Genomic DNA, 21,601 nt, shown 5'->3' with positions numbered 1-21,601 from the left:
CAATAGGACTGGGCACGTTGTCCATGAGTACGGTTTCCTCCTCTACACCGTACGGCCTTGGCCGAAATGGTAAATACACAATGTACGTCATTGTCAGTTCAAGTAAAGTGTGTGTGATTTTGACAATATGCAGGTTTCGGCAGCTATACGACTGACGAAATACGAAGTGCAAGGATCTGTGGAGTGATCTAGTCCTAAGCTAATTCATTAATGCGACACTCGTAAATCATCTTTTGTCCTATGTTGTAGGAGGAGTCGCCTAAATTTTTTTAAATCGCCAATGAAATGCATTTACAAACTTTGCCCTTCGCAGCTCTTCGTAAGGCTTGCGAAACCTGGCTTGTATATATTTCTATATACTTATATACATGGCCATATAGCTCCGTTCATGTGCATGTTATGCAATAGCCCAGACCCACCTTTGACAATACCATCCAATTGATCTAATGACATAACAATACTAGTTGGCGCTGAGCCGCCGGCCTGTCTTTCGCGGGGTAGAGGAATAGTGCCCGGATGGTGTGACGACAATGTATTGTCTTTGGTCATGATCGGTCTCGGTTGATTTGAACGCAAGTCAGTTGGTGTGTGAGTGAACTGCGCAGAACATCGCTGGAAAACTTTTTCCGATTTCAAAGGTAAAATTCCCTTCAACATTTCGGAAATCAAGCTAAAAGAGCTGCAGCAGAAGGTAGGGCCCAGTATCTATGATTGATAATTGTTTGAATTGGTTTCAACAGGTTTTTATTGCTGTAAAAGTCATGCAGTCGAGACGAGAATGAACTGCGCAGTTAGAAATTTCAGTCGCAAATTCACGGTAAGGCAGGACTTATGTGCATAACTGGAAGGCTTTTAACTTCCAAACCTTGTCATATGATTTTTCAAAAATGCTTAAAATTTAAACAATCATTCATTTGGCTCCACTATCCCGACTGTGGTGTAGCACCCGACTGTAACTGGCATGAATAGGGAATACGCTGGTTATGGATGTCAGATCGTGGTTCCTTGACAATTGCAAACAATTTCACTGGACGAAACCCACGCGGCGACACCAAGGACCGCTGGCTGATCTATTGATATGTTCGCAGAAGGGTGTCAAAGTCGGGGAGACGAAGAGCCACTCGTCTCTTGTAGGGGGTTCATTGAAAGTGTTTGCATTTGTTAGCCTATAAACACAAGATTTTGATCCTTCAGTCACGTGTTTGGCGGAGAAACTAATCTTACAGAAGGCCCAGTCATATTTCGTCATTGACGGTATCTCTGGGAGGCCCTGTGTGCCGTTGATCCAATATTCATTGAGGCTGTTGGAGAGACTTCTTGTCTAAGCAGTACCATTCCGCCCCCTCTAAGGCATACAATGGTAACTTATAAACACAAGATTTTAATCCCTGTCTCGGGTGTCTTTGAGAGAACTGATCATACACAATTCCCAACCTACTCGTCAGCCAGCTGACAGATTCCCTGGGTCGAACGTGTTACTGTGATGTTTTCGAAGAGATACTTGTGGCTGTTGGAGAGACTTCTTGTCTAAACAGTACCATTCTGCCCCCTCTAAGGCATACAGTGGTAACTAATACATCAACTGCGAATGAACGCAGGTTGAATACAGTGAGTTAATCATTCAAACAATATCAAATGTAACCATGATGATACTTTTTACTGGGTGATCCATGCCTGTGGGATGTTTGATCATACTTTGAGGCGGTTGGCGATCATTCTAGTCTATTGTTTGCTAGTATAGCGCCTCTTGAGGCATACCAAAGCGGTCAGCATGTTATTGCCAAGGAAGTAGATTCGGTAATTCTATTCAAACTTGGATTGTGATTGGCTAACTGAAACTTTGGTCTTGTTGGAAAGTATGGAAAGGAAATCTTGATTTTTATAAACATGACCCTGCTTGATCTGTCTCATAATTTCAGAGACTTAGTCCAAGGATGAGTCAGATCCACGAGATGTGAGAGGACGAATGGTTGTCAGTCTTCCGTGGCAGTGCCCAGCAGGCCAGTGGCAGTGCCCAGCTGTCCTAGGCCAGCAGCTGAAACCGGTAGGAATAGGTAGAATCCGGTCATAGAAAACAACTTCTGCTAGAATGAGAAAAAGTCCCCCTGATGCAGTTAATGGTATCGCCGTGCAAGCAAAAGAAACAGCTAGCCAAATGAGAAACACGGGTGTCTAGTGATGGTCTGTTCGATAGACTCATCAGGCTAACAAATGCAATCCGTGTACAATCATTGGGCCACGCAAATAACGTACTGCAGAACAAATTCACATAATTAGATGGGGAGACTGATCGTTGGGGCATACAAAATACAAATGACGATTAAATAATTGTTTCTATTCTCCCAAATCTGCAAGTCTGCTCCCAGTTGCGCTAGAATAAGTTTTGATCTAACACTCCATAACCCTTGTATCGATATATTTTCTCTCATCTTCAGAGGGATGGACCGACTCCCTTCCCGCGGCTGAACCCGGCATCCTCCCATCGATGTATACAAGCCACCTGCCCTACCTCTACGGCGGCATCGTGACTAGTCCTCCATGGTGACGAACAGTAACTCTGGACCTAGGGTGCTTATAAATCATGATGTATAGATGTAACAGAAATGAACAAGGATAGAGTATTCCGTAGGGAGTTTTCGCAAAAGAGTAGGGACAATCCATGATGAATGAGTGTACATGTAACAGTTTTAAATACCCTAAGATATAGTGTTCTGGGGACTGATGAATATATTATGCGCATTAATCTCTTAGGTGTTGATGTACACCAACCAACAGGGAAGGACTTGTTGCCAGAGGGACATTTCCTACTACTCCACTGGAATAGAAATCCTACCAAACTGCAGCGCCACCTGTTCCCGCATGTGGTGCCCACGTACAGATTGTTGTTAGAATATCTTTTTGTAAAACCTTTTCATGATATTTGACCAATATATCAGGACGTTGAATATCTAAATTTGTCCTAAACATATCAAATAAAGAATGATATTTTCACAATCGGTGTTGTTCTTTGCACTACCGTCAGAAGGGTCTATTCCTAAGCCAGGACAAAGTTTGGTACGTCTTTCCCGGGTGATAACGCCTTTCAAAAACCAATGGGCAACAGCAGCGCCCCTGTGGCGTGTTGGGTACTTTTTCTGAGACCCCGCAGGAGGGCATGTACACAAATCTAGCCCGTCTTCTCAAATGCTTTTAACTGTCACAACCAGCGACACTAGTGACAGTGACCAACCAGCTGATGACATGCTGTAAACCCGACCTCTCCCACAGGGTCACTGCAGTCTCTATTTGTCCCCAATATTCGGTAGACTCTTTCACCTGTCTCCTCCATTCACTCATTAGAGACTGGTACTTGACGGCATTTCACTCGTCATGAACTAGATTTGGGGGCGTAAGCTTCCGGTGACCGGTCAAGTGTTTTCACACGACAGGAACCATTATGACAAGGCGCGCAGTTTTGACGATGGTTTCGTCTTATAAAAGGGCACTAACTACCTGTGAACAGCAAAACACCATGTTAAAGATTAAGCTTTGGCTCTGTCGTTATGAATTGTTCTGGATGTAAGAATAAAAATTCTATGAACAAATTATTGCTTCTTGTAAATTATTTCCCCTATATTAGGGCGACAAACGCTCATCCAATCTACATGTAGTTCTATAAGCGGAGAAGGCCCCCGGCCGGAGAATAATTCCTCTCCACGCCCAAAGCAAGCGCTTAAAAAAGACGGCGTTCATTGCTAATATCTTCTCCTTCTTTCAAAGAGGGTAAGAGAAATTAGAAAGTCACAACAAGACTGAATCAGCTTCGCCGTCATGCCGACACAGTGAGAACCACAGGCCGAGTGAGACCCGACTACACGAGTCGATGACAGTGGGATGAGACTGCCATCAAGTCAGGCCCAAGCGTCTTGCCAACACAAGTTTTCTGTTCACACGGAGAAGTGCTTACTTCGTCACAACCAGTAATTGAGTAAACCTTGAAGGTGACAACATTTATTCAGTTTAATGCACTACCCACTACCAACCCAACACCCAGTGATGATGTTTCTCCATTGAGCAGGAAAAAATCAAGTGAAAAAAATATTTGGACTTAGAATTTTTTCGCAAGTAGAATATGTTCAGGCATTTTCCCATTATGTGTGCATTCACTCACCAATGATACGGTCCCTCAATCTGTACGGCGCCTGTCACTTATTGAATTTACTTCCGCGTATGCGTGCGCCGGTTAGTCGTATCCGGTCAGGAAGTCGGGAGAGGCAACACCTCTTCTTTAACACTTTATTTATACCAAGATTCCACAAAAACTACAATAATGGTAAATCCTGCAAGGTGTTGATATGTTGTCTGTTATGCAAGGCATATAAAGATCCCATGATAATCAAATTTAATTCGAGCGAATGTTGAAAATTCTGTCTTGATTTTCCGGCGAAAACAGTCGTCGGTGTCGATCGCTCATACGTACATCTGTAGTGTAGGCTAGTGCATTCGATTCTGTGAAGCCTACATTCATTTGGCATTCGCCTTGTTCATATCCAGAGACAGAGGAAAATGGTTGGTTCTGAGAGAGAAAGTAGCTGATGCATCGGTCTAGTGCGAATCCTGTAGCTAGTATTCCCCTGCCCAGCCCAGCCCAGGCCAGGGTGACAGGGCAGGGGCAGGCTCCTATTTTGACGTTTCCTTTGGGCTAAACTTTAGAATCCCCGATCGGAAATGACGTAGTTTGATCGCATTCAACTATAAATCCATTGAACAGTGGTGCTTGGTTAGTCAACCGATGACCTTTTTTTGGGGTGTGATCGGGGATTCTAAACTCGTTCCTTACTTTGTTATCTAGCAGTTCAGCATTGTCAGTCTCGCCCAGGGATACTGAGATGTTAAGATCAAACCTCAAGCATGTTGATTACGATGGGTCAGTTCGCCCATCAATCCACATTTATTTGAAAAAGGAAGTAAAAAATGTACATGTAGATGGCATAAATAGCCTACACCCATCTCTCTTCTTATTTCAGTCGTACAGATTGAACCGTCCGAAAAGTCATTACAACCACATGTATGGCAAACCTGCCAATCAAGCAGAATGTTATAGTGATATTCGTATCTCGAGAACGCCATTTGATGGTTTGTTCTGTTGTGTCAATCTGAAGTATTTAGCAATCATCACAGAGGCTGGAGGTGGAGCAGCATTCATGATCTTGCCGTTGTCACAGGTATGTATTGTTACACTAGGCCACACCAATTTTTAATTGTTTTGGATATTCCTCATGCTTAAAAATCCTCATGCCTAAAAATCCAACTTTATTCCATTCTGTTTATTCCATTACATTTATTCCATAATGTATAACGGACAACTCCTTTATTAATTATGTGAACATTTTTTCAGACTGGTCGAGTTAAAACAGACCAACCCACTGTTGATGGGCACAAAGGGAAAGTATTGGACATCAAATGGAACCCATTTGATGATAATCTGATTGCTAGTTGTTCTGAGGATACATCAGCTAAAGTCTGGCAAGTTGAAGAGAAGAAGGATGGTGTGTACGCAAAATTGTGCGTTGATCTTGTCCACCACCAGAAAAAAGTCACTCACATCGAATGGCACCCAACTGCAAAGAATGTATTACTTACTGCAGGTAGGCAATAGCTCACTCATCACATACAAAGCAATGGAGCTTATTTTGGGATTGAACCCGGGACCTCTCGCATATAAGGCCATCACTCTACTGACTGAGCTAAAGGGAATTTCACACAATTGAGACCTGATCTGCACAAGCAGTCTGATGGTGGCCTCATTTTGGAGATCTGATTCCTCCAACTGGAAGGCACATTGTAGGTATACACATCTCAAAGCCTTAAGATGTTGTGTCTAAAAGTTACTTCTTGAAACACTCTCTCCCTTAAAATGGGTTGTCAGCGTTGTCTTGCCCTCAAGGACCTTCACCAATGAAAGAGTTGAGAAGTTGGAAAGCGCTGCTGCATGTATAAAAATGTGATCATCAAGGGGATGATGCCATCACAAGAATCACATTTAAAACACGTTTTCTTTGTCTTTATTTTCCATTTTTGTTTCTCTACAGGTGCTGACAAAATGATATACATCTGGGACTTGATGAAACCCGAGATCATGTTCCAGTTTGAGTTCCCTGACTGCGATTCATTCCTTTCTTTCAACTTCAATTACAATGGTTCCCAACTGGTGGTGTCTACGAAGGAAACCGGTGGCAAGGACGGCTTCATTCATGTGCTCGATGTCAGAAAAGGAGAAATATTGGCGGTAAGTCATATGAACTATTCAAATCGGCATGTGATATAAAAGGGTTTCAGTTACTTTTCTGGTGGGTTCTCAGGTTTCTTTACTATTTTCCCTGTCCTGGTGCTTCATTTTAGCACCCACACAAAAAATTCAATCCACAAATTGTCTGGTCAAGTCATGCCTTAGAATAAAATAACCCTTGAAATCTTGGGATGTTTTTTTAACCTGCTTAGAGAATGGCTTCAGCAAATAAGTTAGTTCAAAATGTGGGTCAAGAGTTGGTCCACTAGGCTTTTCCAGTGCACTGTGTTGTCTCAACTCAAGTTTAATGCTGCAGTTTTCCAAAAATGGCCATGGTGAAAGTACTTTTCTCAGCCAACTCATCCCACATAATTGTGGCTTTACTTAATCATCAATATTGCTCGAGTAATCTTCTTTATCTGTTGCATTCTTTAAAATCCTTCTGGGTCTGAATTGAACGTAAAGGTAAATGATGACGTATTATGCTATTCTGGATGTTCCCGGGCAGACCAGGTAGAAGGATAAGCCATGATAGTAGTGGATGACTCACCTGGTAAATGAATGTTAATGTTCTGGTATCTTTCCTGCAATGGCTAGACTCCCACGCACCTAGTGTTGCTGTAAGAGACTTGGCCTGTTTGGGTTGTGTGCAATGCCAAAAATTAACAGGGACTACGAATGTGGAGCCATACTACATATACAACACCTTATCTAGTTCCAGGTACCAACATTCTGTCAGCAGGAGGCTTTAATAAGATTGATTGGCTCCTATGCAATGACTGTTGTTCATATTGGTTGGTTGTTGGTCTGATCAAGCTTAGCATAGTGAATGAAGTTCATTTTGATCTTGACCTAATTTCCAAGGTCACCAATAGGGAATATGAAACTTTGTTGTTAATGACTGTATTGTTGTTCTTACAGAAATGGAGTGCTCACCCAAGGAATGCTATGGCGCTATTTGTCAAAGATGGTCGCGTGTTCACAACTGGCTCAAAGAAGATGACGGACAGGAAGTGCGCTATATGGGACTTGGTAGGTGTGGAGATGTCATGCCTGTACTAGAAAATTAGGAGATGTTTGTTCTGACAATCATCTGAAGCCAGTTCAATCAGTTCTCAAGCAACTGATGCCTGGCTTATATTATTTTAAAGGTTATGTTGTGCATAATCAGACAAGGCCAATAACCTCATACCTATTCGTTCGTGCCTCCTTCTGCCAGAGCTGGTCACATGTAACCCTTCCTTGGTGTTTTAAAACAAACTTTGTAATTCCGTTTTTTCAGAAAGATACGAGTGCCCCCCTTGAATCATGCGAAGTTGACAACTTCAACCGTGCCTTGTTCCCTTTCTATGACTGTGATACAAACTTGGTTTATCTCTGGGGAAAGGTGAGTCGTCTTGTCATTGTTTTCATCTTATAATGAAAAGAGGAAGACGTTATACCTTCATCAAAGTGTCAAAAGGAAAAGGAGTATCATTCCTTACAAGGAAACCACTGGGACTGAAAGATGTGATTTGATATCGAGATGTCCTGATTACTTAGGTCTTGTTGAATAGAAACTATGAGACATTGAGACCAAAATCAGTGTCCACTCACAAGAGAACGGTAGCCCCTCTGGCAAGGGTTTCTCCTTGGGGAAATTTCCCAACTCTGGCGTCTGCCTACAGAGTCAACTGACAATTGTAGTATTCATTATGTCTTAAATATTTTCAGGGCGAATCTGCAGTTAAATTCTATGAAATATTTGACAAGCCACCATACATCTACTATCTCGGTTCAATAACATCCGCTAACAGTGGGAAAGGTATCGCTTTCATGCCAAAGAGGGGGTTGGACATGACAATAAACGAAATGGCAAGGTAAATAATCAATTATCAAGTACTTATGATTAGTAAGCTGGTCTTCTTGAGGATGAGGGTTGGTTCTAATAGCCGGGCACTGGGTGGAAAACCCAGCTGATGACGGCGAAAAAAGAAAAAAATGTCTAGTGTTATTCCACCAGTTGAATGTTATTTCTATTCTATTTCATATTTGGTGTTTTTTTCTTCAGAATATACAAACTAGTAGACAAGTCATCAGGCGGTATGTGTGAGGTGATCTCGTGCCTTGTATCAAGAATAGACAAAACGTTCCAGGATGATCTCTACCCTGATACCTTGGGGCCAAACGCGGTGCTCACAGCCGATGATTGGAGAGGTGGCGCCGATGCTGTCCCAGAGCTGGTAGGTTACTTGTGACAAGACATATCTCTTCTTGAAATGGGTACCTAGTTGGCAGAGATGGCAAAGTATGAATGTCAGTCCTGAGCGCTGAAAAGCTGCAGCTTTGTCAGAAATGTGAACACTCTGAGACAGTAGAGTTTGTATCATGAATGTGCAGGCCAATACACAAACACTAAAGACCCAAACTGACATATAATTTCATTCAACCGGTGTTCTACTTTTCTTACAGGTATCTCTCCGAGAGCGATTCGACGAGTTATCTGTTGAGGACACCCAGGCTGAAGGCACATCTACTTTGGGCTCTTCTAGTTTGGGCACATCCAGTTTGGGCAGTTCCAGTTTGGGCAGTTCAAGCTTGGGCAATAAGTCAACCGTCACAAGTAATGCTGCAAAGAAGCCTGAAACAAGAAAATTTTCGGCACCTGTGTCCACTAGCAGTGGTGCGACTGTTGCTACGGTAAGTGTTACTGAGTCGCTCTGGTCAGTTCTTTATACTTGGCAAAGCGCTTTAACGTGAGTGCAAAGTCTGGAGAATCGCTGATGGCCCTGAAGGACTATAACGTCTGTTAAAGACGTCTGCATCATGGCCAGCCTGATGAAGAATACTAATAGATCTGCTCAACGATATTGGCCATGGATCATTAGACTTGCAGCCATAGCAAGCTATGCAACTTGCATTCCTCCAGAGAAGAGTTGCAAAATGAATCATTGCAAGAACTTGACTTGCTGTAGTGAACCTGTTTATTTCATGCACACTATTGGATTTTATTGTCCATGGTATATTGGTCACAGAAGCAGTTCTTCTTTAGGACCAGCACTACACTGTTCATATGAACTTTCACATGATTTTTCCTCACCTTAGCGAGTTAAAATGAACAGTAATAGGGTAAGTGGTGTTTTGGAGGCAGGTTTATATTTCAATTATCGGTGTGAGCTTAAGGTCTGGGTTACACCACGCATTGATGTTGTCACAATTTTTTAGGCATTTGATGTTTTAAGAGGTTTTAATTGCTGTGATCGTAGTCGGTCGATACCATCACAAACGGAGTTCGTCTTTGCTCAATTTAAAAGAAGGGCCTGATTATCATACTTAAAACAGATTATTCAACATTATAGAAGTTGCTGAAGTTACTGGCCAGAGGAGTTGTGGTGATGTAGTGCCTAGTGGGTCTCTGGCTGGCTGTCATGAGGTCCCTTGTTCGATGCTTTAGGCAGGCCTCTTTGCTCAACTTGCCTCATTACACCCCTGCAACTCAAACTCAAACTTCTACAACTAACATTCGTGGTCAAGCATGTCTTCCTTGGGATGGACCATCTCTGCCTGTATGGCAGATTTAGTTGGTTTACCACTGAAATTATCTGACGACTCCCATTGTGATATTTCTGTGCTATATAGTTTAAAATCACTAAATAGTTTGTTTTGTCTTTGACAATCTTCTGAACTGTAATACATTCTACAACACAATGTGTCTCTTAAATTTAGTTAGATAATTAGTTAAAAATGATTTAGACAGCGAGTTTTGTTTTTCAATGTCATTGTTTGTATGGTGGAAGAAACATGCACACCTAAGAATTTGGGGAACTTTGGTAACATTTCCTTATTCTTTTATCTTTACTCCTTATATTTTGTAAATTTTGTTTCATTACATAATTTCGTCATATCTAACTCTATCCATTCACTTTCATTCTTCCAGTTGCATTCACATACAAACACACTCAGTAAAAAACGAGTTCGTTTCAACATGTTCAATGGACAGGTTTGACACAATATTGACAAATAAGTTACTCGGTGCCACATTTGGCTGAAGTTTGAACAAAATGTCTATATTTCGTATCCAGTTACTCATGCATAATTCTACCTTGGTTACTGCTTAGTTACCATGGTAACTGATCAATGTCCATGCGTAACTCGATAGAAAATCGGGAATTTTGTTTGACTACTGCCAACTGATTTTAAGTTCTCACAGGAGTACAGGCTATTCTTTTAATTCATACTTTTATGCTGAAAGCTTTCTTTCAAATGGAGGTTGTGCAGTTGAATTATTGTTAAAGTGCTAAAAATGTTTGAGTTCTTTGCAGCCTAAATGCATCAGTATTACCATACTGTTAGGGTTTAGTTTTTCCTTTTAAAGATATCGATGGCTGGCACCTGATTTTACTTTCAACAAAAAGGAGGATGGGGTGATTTTGCATTTTTTGGGTGATTTTAGTTTTATTGAGGCATGGGTAAATGGGATTTTTTCATTTCACTACATCCAGAACAGAAGCACCTTAGAATAAGGCCCATGTAGCCAACATAGCTCTATGCCTGAAGCAGCCTTGCTCTGTGCTGGGTCACCTCCTGATTTGCCTTGAACAATCCAGTGGCTTTGCTCACACTATGGAATTTCGATTTTCCTTAGTTTGGATACATCAAAAATACATCATCAGTATACTTCTGACTGACACATGTTATATCTATATCCAAGAGATAACCATTGAGAATTTCTATGTTTCAGATTATGATTTTGAGACCCTTATCCTGAAGGCCAGCAAGTTGCACGACAGCAGTCAAATGAAAGAGCACAATTTTGCTGACTAAAGGTTTATTTTCAGCTGCCCTTTCATTCTCTGAAATGAAGAGTTGATCAAATTTGTTGCACAAATCAATTTTTTCCAGAGTGACGACTTAGATGAAATCAAACTGGAGCTACTCAAATTCAAGGTCATCGCCAGAGGTCAAGAAAAACGGATCCTCATACTCGAGAAAAAATTTGCAAAATTAGAACTCGAGGAGAACGGCAGCAGCTAAAATAGTGTGTTATTTTTACAGCCTCTTAAGTGCATGGTGTTGAAGCACTGACTGACAGCAATGTTGCTTAGATATATTGCCACCTCTGATCCGGGGATGTGGTTTCATCTATGAATGTTACTAAATGCATTGTTTGGTTTTTGGAATGACTTCATTATAGAATGTGAATCAAACAAGAATCAGATACATTGGGGCTTCACCAAAATTAAGACAATTGCCAAGAACGCCTCTACTCATTGCCATGAGGTGTAATTTCGTTGAATTCAGTTTAGTGGGATTTTTAGCTGAAAAAATGACAGGTGTTCTATGGTGTGGGGTCTTCAAAGTACGTCATTTTAAAGGCCAAACATTACTAATGTCGATATCATGTCCGTTGTTGAAGTCATTTTGGAGGAACAACTTTTAAAAGTTAGTCATTGGAATCTCCAATTTTGTTGCTTGTCAGTTCCTAATGCAAGATTTCAACTGTTACATGGCTTCATTCACATTATCTTAAGTTCTGTTTGCAGGCATTATTCAGAAGGAAAGATTTCTGCAATTTTTTCCCAATTTTCTTGCAATATTTTGTTGGAGTAGATAACAGGGGTGTATTCATCTCTGTCGTGACTTTGAAAACTGAATAATAGGTCAGAGATCAGGAATCAGTGTGTTTTTTCTTGGTGGGATTTTTCTTGCAATGCTGCTCACCTTAACTCCTGAAATCATGACTCTTTGCTTATCGTTTTTTTTTCTGTAGGCCATTCATTAGTGTTACTCCTGTTCCTAGAGTACCAGACCAGATAGATGCCTATGAGGGTCAGGCATACCTGTCTTGTCCCCAGTTTCAAAATACTAATTCAAAATGCTGGATTTATCTATCTTCGCAGTCGAAAGAGCTTGAAACCCTGAAAGATGACATACGTAAATTGAAGATCATCGTGAAGGGACATGAGCGCCGTATCAAAAAATTAGAGGATAAGCTGGCCTATTATGAGCAGCGTGACTCTGACAGTGACGGAAGCCATTGAACCAGTGTGTTATCTTACCATTACCTTGCATGGTGTTTAAACCAACTACTGACAGCATTTGACCAAAAATGACAGGGGTCGAAGTTCTCCTTCAGAAAAAGCCTATTTTGGTGGCACAGGCCAAATGTGACGATTTTTCGGTCACATACCAAATAGGCATGAACTTTGATCCTTGAATGAAGGAGCAAATTTTTCCTCTTCTATTTTTGGTCTTCTCCCAACTTGCTCCCATTTTCTTTGGATACTAAATAGTATATTCTCCAAGTTGAAGTTGATAGGAAACGGGATAGAAATATCCTAACTGACCTCACCATTGATCAAATAATAAACAATTTTCGCCTCATTCACTCAGAATCTTTGTCCTTCCGTTATAGGTGAAGCAATGGAAGTGGCTCCTCTGCCTCTTTGCCCCAGGCCCTGCACCCCAACTAACATATACGGTCCTGCCTGTCCGCATTGACATGGAAAAAGTTATTAGACTTTCTATATTCTTACACTGTAGCCTTGAACAAATAGTCTGCATGTTTCACTGGCAAAAATATTAGCTTGCCCTACTTTACATTTTGCAGCCAAGTGTACGTGTAATACAGTGGGGATAGTTTCACTTAGATGGGTTAGATGCAAATACTGCTCCATATGGACTTTCATCTGAGTCTTTGAGATCACTTCCATTTGTCCACTCACAACCCTGACATTTTCAGGTTTAAAATTGTGGAGCTCGCATGATTCACATTACATTCAAATAAAACATCAAGCTTGTTTTCTCCACTTAAGGGTTGGATTGTTCATTTAGCTCTTAGGCCCTTCACTTTTAGAATAAAAGAGGCCTACATGGGAATTTGGCGTGGATTTTCAAGTTTCTTCAAACCAGTTTCTGATACAACTGCATCCATGTTTGTTCTTGTTTTTTCTAGCACTAAGTCTGTCTGATTGTTACTAATTTGCCAATTTTCATCATTTTGCAGCATTTAACGTATTGTCTGTGAACCAGTTTACTGTATGCATGCTTGTTTTCTAGAAAAAGGTATCTACTGTTGATGCAATTAAAAAACTGTTGCTGCTCAATTATTTTCCAGAGCAAGCATGCGTTCTCTTTGAAAGAAATAACTTTGAACTGCTTGGCATGGCTACACGAGTGTTTTTTGGAAATGATGCATGTCTTCCTAAGTTTCATCAGGTTTTCCATTCTCATCTGATGCTTGGGATATCATTTTTTCGAGGAACGTCGCAAATAAAATGAACACCGTTGATGTTATGAAGAATTCATTGACTCAGTTTTCACCCAAGAGAATCAAAATTGCTAACAACACCTTACATGTTTGGAGCACGTATGAATCTAACTGCGAATTTATGTGATTTTTTTCGATTTTTGTCTTCTTTGTTTTTGTTATGTTTATGTTTATGATCACAATTGTTTTTACAGTTCTTTGTTCAGTTTTTGCATGGCATAGATCATAAGATGATTTGAAATTTTATGAGAAATTTTGTTATAATTCTAGTATTTGATGAAATTTATAGTTTAGTGATGTCATGGAGAGTTTTAACTATGAGACTTACTGTATTCGATTACACATGCTTTCATTCACATTGAACAACAATTAGATTGAACTTTTAGAGAAGTTCCTATTGATATGGTAAGGACACATTCCACATTGTCTGTTGTCAATTTCTCTTGGCACAACCAGTTTTCACGGTTTCACATTTCATCACATTTGGTAGCCCGGGTTGAACCATTCATGAATAGATTTTGGAGAAGTTTAACCCCACAGAATATTGTTATTTCAAGTGCTTGTTCAAGAGGTGCGGCTGGGTACTCTTTGGTATGGGTGGGGGTTGGAACTTGGTCTTTCATTCAACACATTGACCGCCATGGTCATTATATCAACATTTTGAAAAGTCATCTGTTGACTGCTAGAGACGTATGATGGACTTGTAGTGCATCAGGGGGTCAATAAACAGCTCCCCGCAATAGGGATGGCTGAGGCATTAACTTACCTTGATTGTTGAATGAAGCCATTTTTTGACAAGATACCCAAAGATCTCTGAATTTGCACCTTGGCTTGTTGTCATTGCAATAAAGATCAACCTAGAACTATATGTACACCCTTTAAATTATCATTGAGATTCCTTCAAATTCTCAGAATATCAATTTGTGTTATTGACTTGGTCTGAGAATATGAGATCAAGTGCACATCTGGTCAGTTTGTTGTTGGGGAAGTGAATTGATATTGATTGTTTTGGTGGTGTTTGATCACCAATGGAAGTATTGTAATGTTGTCTTGAATATCACTGCACCACGTCCGTAGTATGACAGATCAGACTGTCGAAATGTTGTGTCACAGTGTACCTGTATGTCACCACTGCATGATTACTGACATTTCCAATTCTACGTTTTGCTGAAAAATTACACTTTAAAAATTATCCTTACAGTTTGCATATAATAGGAGTGGATCAAGAGAGGTAAATTTGTTATAGATAAACGTTGTGAGTTCAGGCAGAAGGAAAGCAAAGGGTGTACATGTAGATTAATCAAGTTTGACTCATTGAGTACAAGTGTACAGCGATGGTATGTTGGGACCGTGGTATTTGTCTTCAAACACTGTCAACACAAACTGTTAACCATTGATAGATTATTCCGACTGATCTATTAGGCCTAATTGACTACATTCCACAGTATGATATCATTATACGTTATTGGGTTTTGAATAAAGGCGAATTATTGCCTGTGTCAAACCCAGCTGACACCATATGAAATGTAATTTGTTGAAACTTAGCCATGAGTAAAGTAAGTCCATTCTCATCATCATCATCTTCATTCCAATACCTATGTTTTTTGGATGTAATGTTCTTTTCTCAGGAACTCAAAACGGTTTTTCTGACCACATGAAATGATTCAATCTCGTTTCTACTTCAGGAAACCAACACTACTCCTCCACCTGAACCAGTCAGTCGGGCCACCCCACCTCCTCGGGTGACATCCTCCCCAGCTCCTGATAGCGATGAGGTCACAGCCCTGAGGGGCGAGCTCGTGAAGACACAGAACGAGCTGAAGGATACTAAGGACGAGGTTACAGAGCTGAAGAAGAGGATGAAGAAATTGGACACCAGGTTGAAGATGATGGAAGCGAAGGTGACGGTGATTGAACAGCAGAATCATGATGATGATGAGGCGGAGGTATAAACTAGATGTAATCGTGCTGTGGGACGGATGTGGCACCAACTCAAAAAACCTAGGATGGAGTTTGGATCAGCAGTAGTTGCTCCAACATAGTTGTTTGCATCTTTATGAAGCTGGAATCCTTCTCTTCTTGATTCAACTCGTCTACAATCATTTAGCACCGTTTACGTATTTCATTGTTTTCAAAATTAACATTTAATGAATATACTAACAGAAACTACTTACTGATCTTTCTATACAATGCATAATATCATGGTGAGTATCTTGGTACACAGAGCTGCGGACCCAACAGGGGGGCACTGTGATACATGCATTCCTTAGCTGTATAGTCCAAGTGAGCCTAAGTGAGTGATATATCCATTTACCTATACCCAAGATTAAAAAAGACGAGTTTTTATTCATGATATTCCTGGTTTTTCGAGGTGGTGGCAGGTCCCGACTTTCGTTTCTAATTTCAGTTGTATTTTTACTTGTCTTGTGATTTTCCATGGCAACATATTGATATTGAACAAGAATTTATAATTACAGAAAAGTAGAGTAGAAATTATGGGCCAAAGTTTGCAAGCAGCTTTATAACGTGTAGTTACCGTATTCTTAAATAATGTAGAACAAAATGTACAAATGTAGTTGATTATTCGGTGTCCTTCTTGTGGTTCTATCGTCTCATTCAACTGATGGTAAGAGAATAATGCATTGGGGTATTAATCTGTTTTGTAGTTTTATACATCGAGTACCATGTCTACTTAGAAAAAAGGTCCTTTTTGTTGCCCAAAATTTCTTTCTTCACATTTTTCCAGATTTTTTAACCGTTTTTTAAGGCCTCATCTTTATGATGCGAAAACATTTGTAGAATTCTGATAGAATCACAGGAAGGGCCGGATGTCTGTATATGATGATATTGTTGCCTTCAATGAATACTACTTCTGTGCATTTATATGGCATGGAGCACTGTAACTTGGCAATATAAGAAACAAATACCGATCACACATAATTTCATGTACATGTACATGATTGTATGCAGTCAATAATTACTTGTATATCCTTTTTTGTGTCCTAGAAACTTTCATCCAGTCTGCAGAACAAACTTCTGTAGAACATTCTTTTCTTTTCATTCTAGTCCAAAGAGGAAGTGACATCACCCGTTGCGCCCATTTCAACTAAGTCGAAAATTTTGAAATTCGAAAGTCTTTGCTGACTTCAGTACACCTAACTACCTAACTTATCATACTATACTCTCCCTGAACGCTGAACAATTTACCACCAGTGTAAAAATTACTTCATCAAATTGTTTTGTTGAAGTGAAATCATCCAATCAATTGATAATCAAACATAAGGCTGACAGATAAGATATCACATGTTTTATGCAATCCCAGTTTCCACGTGTATAACCAAGAATCCATATCTATTATAATATGTATTAAGATTGATGAAAACCTTGAGCTTTTGTTGAATGAAAGCTTATTGCTTGAACTCCAGTATGGGGATGAGAACTAACGACCAATAGAACTTGATTTCATTTGAAGGCTTGGAGGCTTTCACATTGAACAATTGCAGGGGAGCTGGTTATTCGGTGGACTCTTTGAGTTGGCTTTAGAGAGCTGGCCCAGGCTCCATAGCGTAACAGTATCAATGGATAGTCGCAGCTTTCCTTGGAGTGATTGGGTTGGAGTTTGATCACTCCCGTTCAATGTGACACTGGGTTGCTTCTGTACTGCTCTTGTCTGGGGTTGGTCACTGTCTGGACAACCAGGATGAGTGTGGTGGTCTTAATCATACCCAGAGCTACCCACAAGTTTTTCAGTTGTCTGCTGACCGTAACTCCTCTGAGCTTAGAGTGCATTAACAACAGGGATTTGGCTACTGGAGCATTCATATGTTGCTCAAAGGTTATGGAAGAGTGAGCCACTGCTGTAGCGTGGAATGTTTCAGATTGTTGTTGAAAGTGTTTTCACTGAGCAGAGAGTGAAGATTGAATGATCTGAATCCGATTCTGCATTCGTGGTCAGTAAAGATTATATTTACCAGTTTTAACAAACATTTTGTATTGCGTGTATCTTAGTTTATAGACTCAGAACCCCTATAGCAAGAAGAGTTTAATACTAAACGATATATATCCAAGTCTAATATCTAATAAACATGATAGATGAGATCTGCAACTACAGTTAAAAATGGCTGAAATGAGGTTGGTTTGTATTCCCATGTGGTTACTGAATTTCATATTGTCGCGATGAAGATGATTGGCATATGACTGAGATCTTTTGTCCAACCGACCTATTCTCAGGCCTGTATAGCTGTACTGATAACTGCCATTCCTAGATTCCCCATGTTCCAGTGTTTGGCAGAAATTTGTTATCTTGAGTATCTAAATTACACATGTATATGACTCTTTGTTGCAGTTAACCATTCAGCATGTGCTATTCTTAACTTTCTATTGCGCTTATCACCTTTCCATGACAGGTTCACCCACCCTCCCACCCAGTTACTAAGTTGTAGTTGTTTGTGTTTTTGATCATAGTGTTTGAATAGTGAGGTTAAGACAGAAAGTTACATTTTCTGCAATCAATTTCACTGTTATCCTTACCATGGGGCCAATAAGTTTCGACAAATTGTTGTTGTCAACTTGTTGTGTTTTTGACAGAGTGCAGTCGACTAAAAGTAGTTATGTTTTTGGTTCCCTCGAAAATACCGATGATCATTTAACAAAAGTGATTTAAAATTGACTGATGAAGATTTAAACACAACCCTGCACTCTTGATACCACAAATAAGTTATTTTTCATCTCTTTTGGTTTTCCTTTGACTTGAGTTCACAATGAGTTTATGCAATATTAGACATTTTATGCCTATGTACAGTACTGAGGACACCTCTTAATGCTAGATATTTAGTCACTTACCTTTTGTCAGTTTGAAGAATGTCTTAAAAGTATTGATTTTCAGTGTATGAAGAAGGAACGGTCGTCACTCCTTCCAAGATCAATGATAACCAATGAAAGTTGTTTCTTGAGGTTGTAGATAAAAATTTGTCCCCAATATTTCCTCATCACATTTGGTTTAGCATGACAATCGTAATGTGTTTTCTGAATATGAAATGTTGACGTTTGAATCTTACAATGAGCAGTTGATCAGTTTTCATTGATTCAATACATTTTCACTGAACAAAGTGCTATGGTCCCTCTGTGCTAAATTTTGCCTTATGATTCAAACTGCATTTGAACGGTGTTCGGTAAGGCAGCACAATTATAGTCCTAGTACAATTACAATGTGTACAATACTGTGTATTTCCAGCTGTTTTCTACAGTGTTGGGGCGATAATTGTACTGCTTAACCTTGAATTCTATGTGGTGTACATTTTCTATGATGTTTCACTTATGAGTAGTACATAGGTCAGTTCTTGTAGATTGGTTCTTTAAGAGTTACTTTACAAACCGTTGTACACAAAATTGTATTCTATAGATATCAGTAATAAAGTGCTTGCTATAATATAGGTCTGGTTTTTTTGTTTGGTATAGGTCAAAGAGACCACGACATTAGTATTGTCTTCAGTCAGGCCAGGTTGTTACTTTGTCCTTGTGGCTGCCAGGGTGCTGAACTGTCGTCTCTGGACAAGTCTGGTCACACCCTCAAGAAGACCAGGTTGTTACTTTGTCCTTGTGGCTGCCAGGGTGCTGAACTGTCGTCTCTGGACATGTCTGGTCACACCCTCAACAATTCCAGGTTGTTACTTTGTCCTTGTGGCTGCCAGGGTGCTGAACTGTCGTCTCTGGACAAGTCTGGTCACACCCTCAAGAAGACCAGGTTGTTACTTTGTCCTTGTGGCTGCCAGGGTGCTGAACTGTCGTCTCTGGACATGTCTGGTCACACCCTCAACAAGACCAGGTTGTTACTTTGTCCTTGTGGCTGCCAGGGTGCTGAACTGTCGTCTCTGGACAAGTCTGGTCACACCCTCAACAAGACCAGGTTGTTACTTTGTCTTTGTGGCTGCCAGGGTGGTGAACTGTCGTCTCTGGACATGTCTGGTCACACCCTAAACAAGACCAGGTTGTTACTTTCTCCTTGTGGCTGCCAGGGTGGTGAACTGTCGTCTCTGGACAAGTCTGGTCACACCCTCAACAAGACAAGGTTGTTACTTTGTCCTTGTGGCTGCCAGGGTGGTGAACTGTCGTCTCTGGACAAGTCTGGTCACACCCTCAACAAGACCAGGTTGTTACTTTGTCCTTGTGGCTGCCAAGGTGGTGAACTGTCGTCTCTGGACAAGTCTGGTCACACCCTCAACAAGACCAGGTTGTTACTTTGTCCTTGTGGCTGCCAGGGTGGTGAACTGTCGTCTCTGGACATGTCTGGTCACACCCCCAACAAGACCAGGTTGTTACTTTGTCCTTGTGGCTGCCAGAGTGCTGAACTGTCGTCTCTGGACATGTCTGGTCACACCCTCAACAAGACCAGGTTGTTACTTTGTCCTTGTGGCTGCCAGGGTGGTGAACTGTCGTCTCTGGACATGTCTGGTCACACCCTGAACAAGACCAGGTTGTTACTTTGTCCTTGTGGCTGCCAGGGTGGTGAACTGTCGTCTCTGGACATGTCTGGTCACACCCTCAACAAGACCAGGTTGTTACTTTGTCCTTGTGGCTGCCAGGGTGGTGAACTGTCGTCACTTTGGACATGTCTGGTCACACCCTCAACAAGACCAGGTTGTTACTTTGTCCTTGTGGCTGCCAGGGTGGTGAACTGTCGTCTCTGGACATATCTGGTCACACCCTCAACAAGACCAGGTTGTTACTTTCTCCTTGTGGCTGCCAGGGTGGTGAACTGTCGTCACTTTGGACATGTATGCGCACACCATCAACAAGTCGTGGTTGCAGCACTGTACCTATGACAGCCGATCTGGTGGATAGTCTCTACTGTGGCCTGGTCGAGGTGTCTTGCACATGCACTCGGAAAGTCCAGCTGTTAACTTCGTCCTGGTGATGGCCAGGCTTGTCAACCCTTATTTCTTATATATGCAGGCTAATTATCAACACGGCATAGGTAGTTGTTCCAGACACATCCTGGCTATCGGTCTTCTCTCGCGCGCCACTTCAGAGTCAGTTTCTAACACTGTTCCCGTCACAATCACACTGTTGAAGACACCATATGGACAGGTTGTGCTGTGTCTTTTGACGTCCTGAGATAAGAAGCCAAAGCTGCTGCTGTGGTCCAAATCGAGACACCATTCTATCTTAACACGATGACATCGGAAATGTTGGAGACAGAGTTACCTGTTAACAGCTAAATCTTTAAGCTCGCACCAAGTCCAATCTGATGACGGCCACATCACAGGTTGGTGAACTGTCTTCTCTAAAGCCCACTAGCCCCCCAGCCCCGCCCCTAGCTACTCCAACGCCACTGACTTGTGACTTCCTCATCTCTCTCATCATGTTGTCAACACGGTGGAGCAGCCAGGACTGATTCGGCCTGGCTGTGACTTCCTCATCTCTCTCACCATGTTGACAACTTGGCAGAGCAGCCAGAACTGATTCGGCCTGGCTGTGACTGTCTCATCTCTCTCGCCATATTAACAACTAGGCAGTGCGGCGAAGATTGATGCGGCCTGGCTGTGACTGTCTCATCACTCTCATCATGTTGTCAACACGGTGGAGCAGCCAGGACTGATTCGGCCTTGTCTACTTGATTCCGATGAACATCGAACGGGTGTGTGGCACTAATTAACTATTGAGCCAGGAGCCATCGTAAATATTTGAATTGACTACATGTACCATTATCAAGGATTATGTGACACCCGGGAAGAGTACTGTAAGAGTATTGTAAACGTGTCACAAACTCCTCCATGCTGTTGACGCAGATCCAGCGTCAGCCGCTATCAGTCGCAACGTTGGCGGATAATCCCCATTCGCTGGATGGAACGCGAGCGCCCAACATCGACTGATGTGTTCAAGGATCTCCTTGCCACTTTGCGGACTATTACTCAATTGAGGCGGTAAGTCCGATATTCTCTTTTTCAAGTTGAAATTGTTGCTTACTTTGTCATCTCATTGTTATGAGGGTCGTTCACTGCTGGAAACGCCATTCAAATTTAAAAAAAAAAGGAACAATTGAAAAGCAGCAGTATACAGAGCTAAACCGTTACTTTGATTGATAA

The 21,601-nt window shown here is 41.2% G+C and overlaps 2 protein-coding genes and 1 long non-coding RNA gene across 9 annotated transcripts in view; all 3 read left to right on the top strand.

The window, feature by feature from the left end:
- The first annotated feature begins 561 nt into the window (after positions 1-561).
- Positions 562-2,949, top strand: LOC135483576 (uncharacterized). Its single transcript, XR_010446344.1, has 3 exons — positions 562-691; positions 1,920-2,044; positions 2,436-2,949. It is a non-coding gene; the product is annotated as an uncharacterized LOC135483576 (long non-coding RNA).
- A 1,282-nt stretch (positions 2,950-4,231) lies between these two features.
- Positions 4,232-18,949, top strand: LOC135500725 (coronin-1B-like). 5 transcript variants are annotated; one of them, XM_064792360.1, is made up of 12 exons: positions 4,232-4,312; positions 5,007-5,204; positions 5,378-5,627; positions 6,072-6,268; positions 7,190-7,300; positions 7,551-7,655; positions 7,982-8,127; positions 8,319-8,490; positions 8,720-8,947; positions 9,353-9,376; positions 14,719-14,748; positions 15,203-18,949. In XM_064792360.1, exons 1-12 carry the CDS (start codon positions 4,310-4,312, stop codon positions 15,467-15,469), a joined length of 1,731 nt encoding a protein of 576 aa, XP_064648430.1. In that variant the 5' UTR covers positions 4,232-4,309; the 3' UTR covers positions 15,470-18,949. The 5 variants fall into 5 exon arrangements, with proteins under 5 accessions (XP_064648430.1, XP_064648439.1, XP_064648447.1 ...); XM_064792369.1 differs by lacking the exon at positions 14,719-14,748; XM_064792377.1 differs by lacking the exons at positions 9,353-9,376; positions 14,719-14,748.
- Positions 18,950-21,078: 2,129 nt separating this feature from the next.
- LOC135500707 (equilibrative nucleobase transporter 1-like) overlaps positions 21,079-21,601 on the top strand; it is a 51,755-nt gene continuing 51,232 nt past the window's right edge. For all 3 annotated transcript variants that reach the window (XR_010449512.1, XM_064792328.1, XM_064792345.1), the window contains exon 1: positions 21,079-21,439. The gene's annotated coding sequence lies outside the window, so the exon portion shown is untranslated. The remainder of the gene's footprint in view (positions 21,440-21,601) is intronic.

Source organism: Lineus longissimus, chromosome 2 (assembly GCF_910592395.1).
Source record: "Lineus longissimus chromosome 2, tnLinLong1.2, whole genome shotgun sequence".
Lineage (NCBI taxonomy): Eukaryota > Metazoa > Nemertea > Pilidiophora > Heteronemertea > Lineidae > Lineus > Lineus longissimus.
This window is presented reverse-complemented; position numbering and strand designations above follow the sequence as displayed.

Excerpts from the sequence above, each read along its gene's own strand:
- LOC135500725 (XM_064792360.1), top strand. Across the intron at positions 5,205-5,377 it reads TGATCTTGCCGTTGTCACAG|ACTGGTCGAGTTAAAACAGA; the intron begins GTATGTATTGTT and ends ACATTTTTTCAG. Across the intron at positions 8,948-9,352 it reads GTGGTGCGACTGTTGCTACG|CGAGTTAAAATGAACAGTAA; the intron begins GTAAGTGTTACT and ends TCCTCACCTTAG.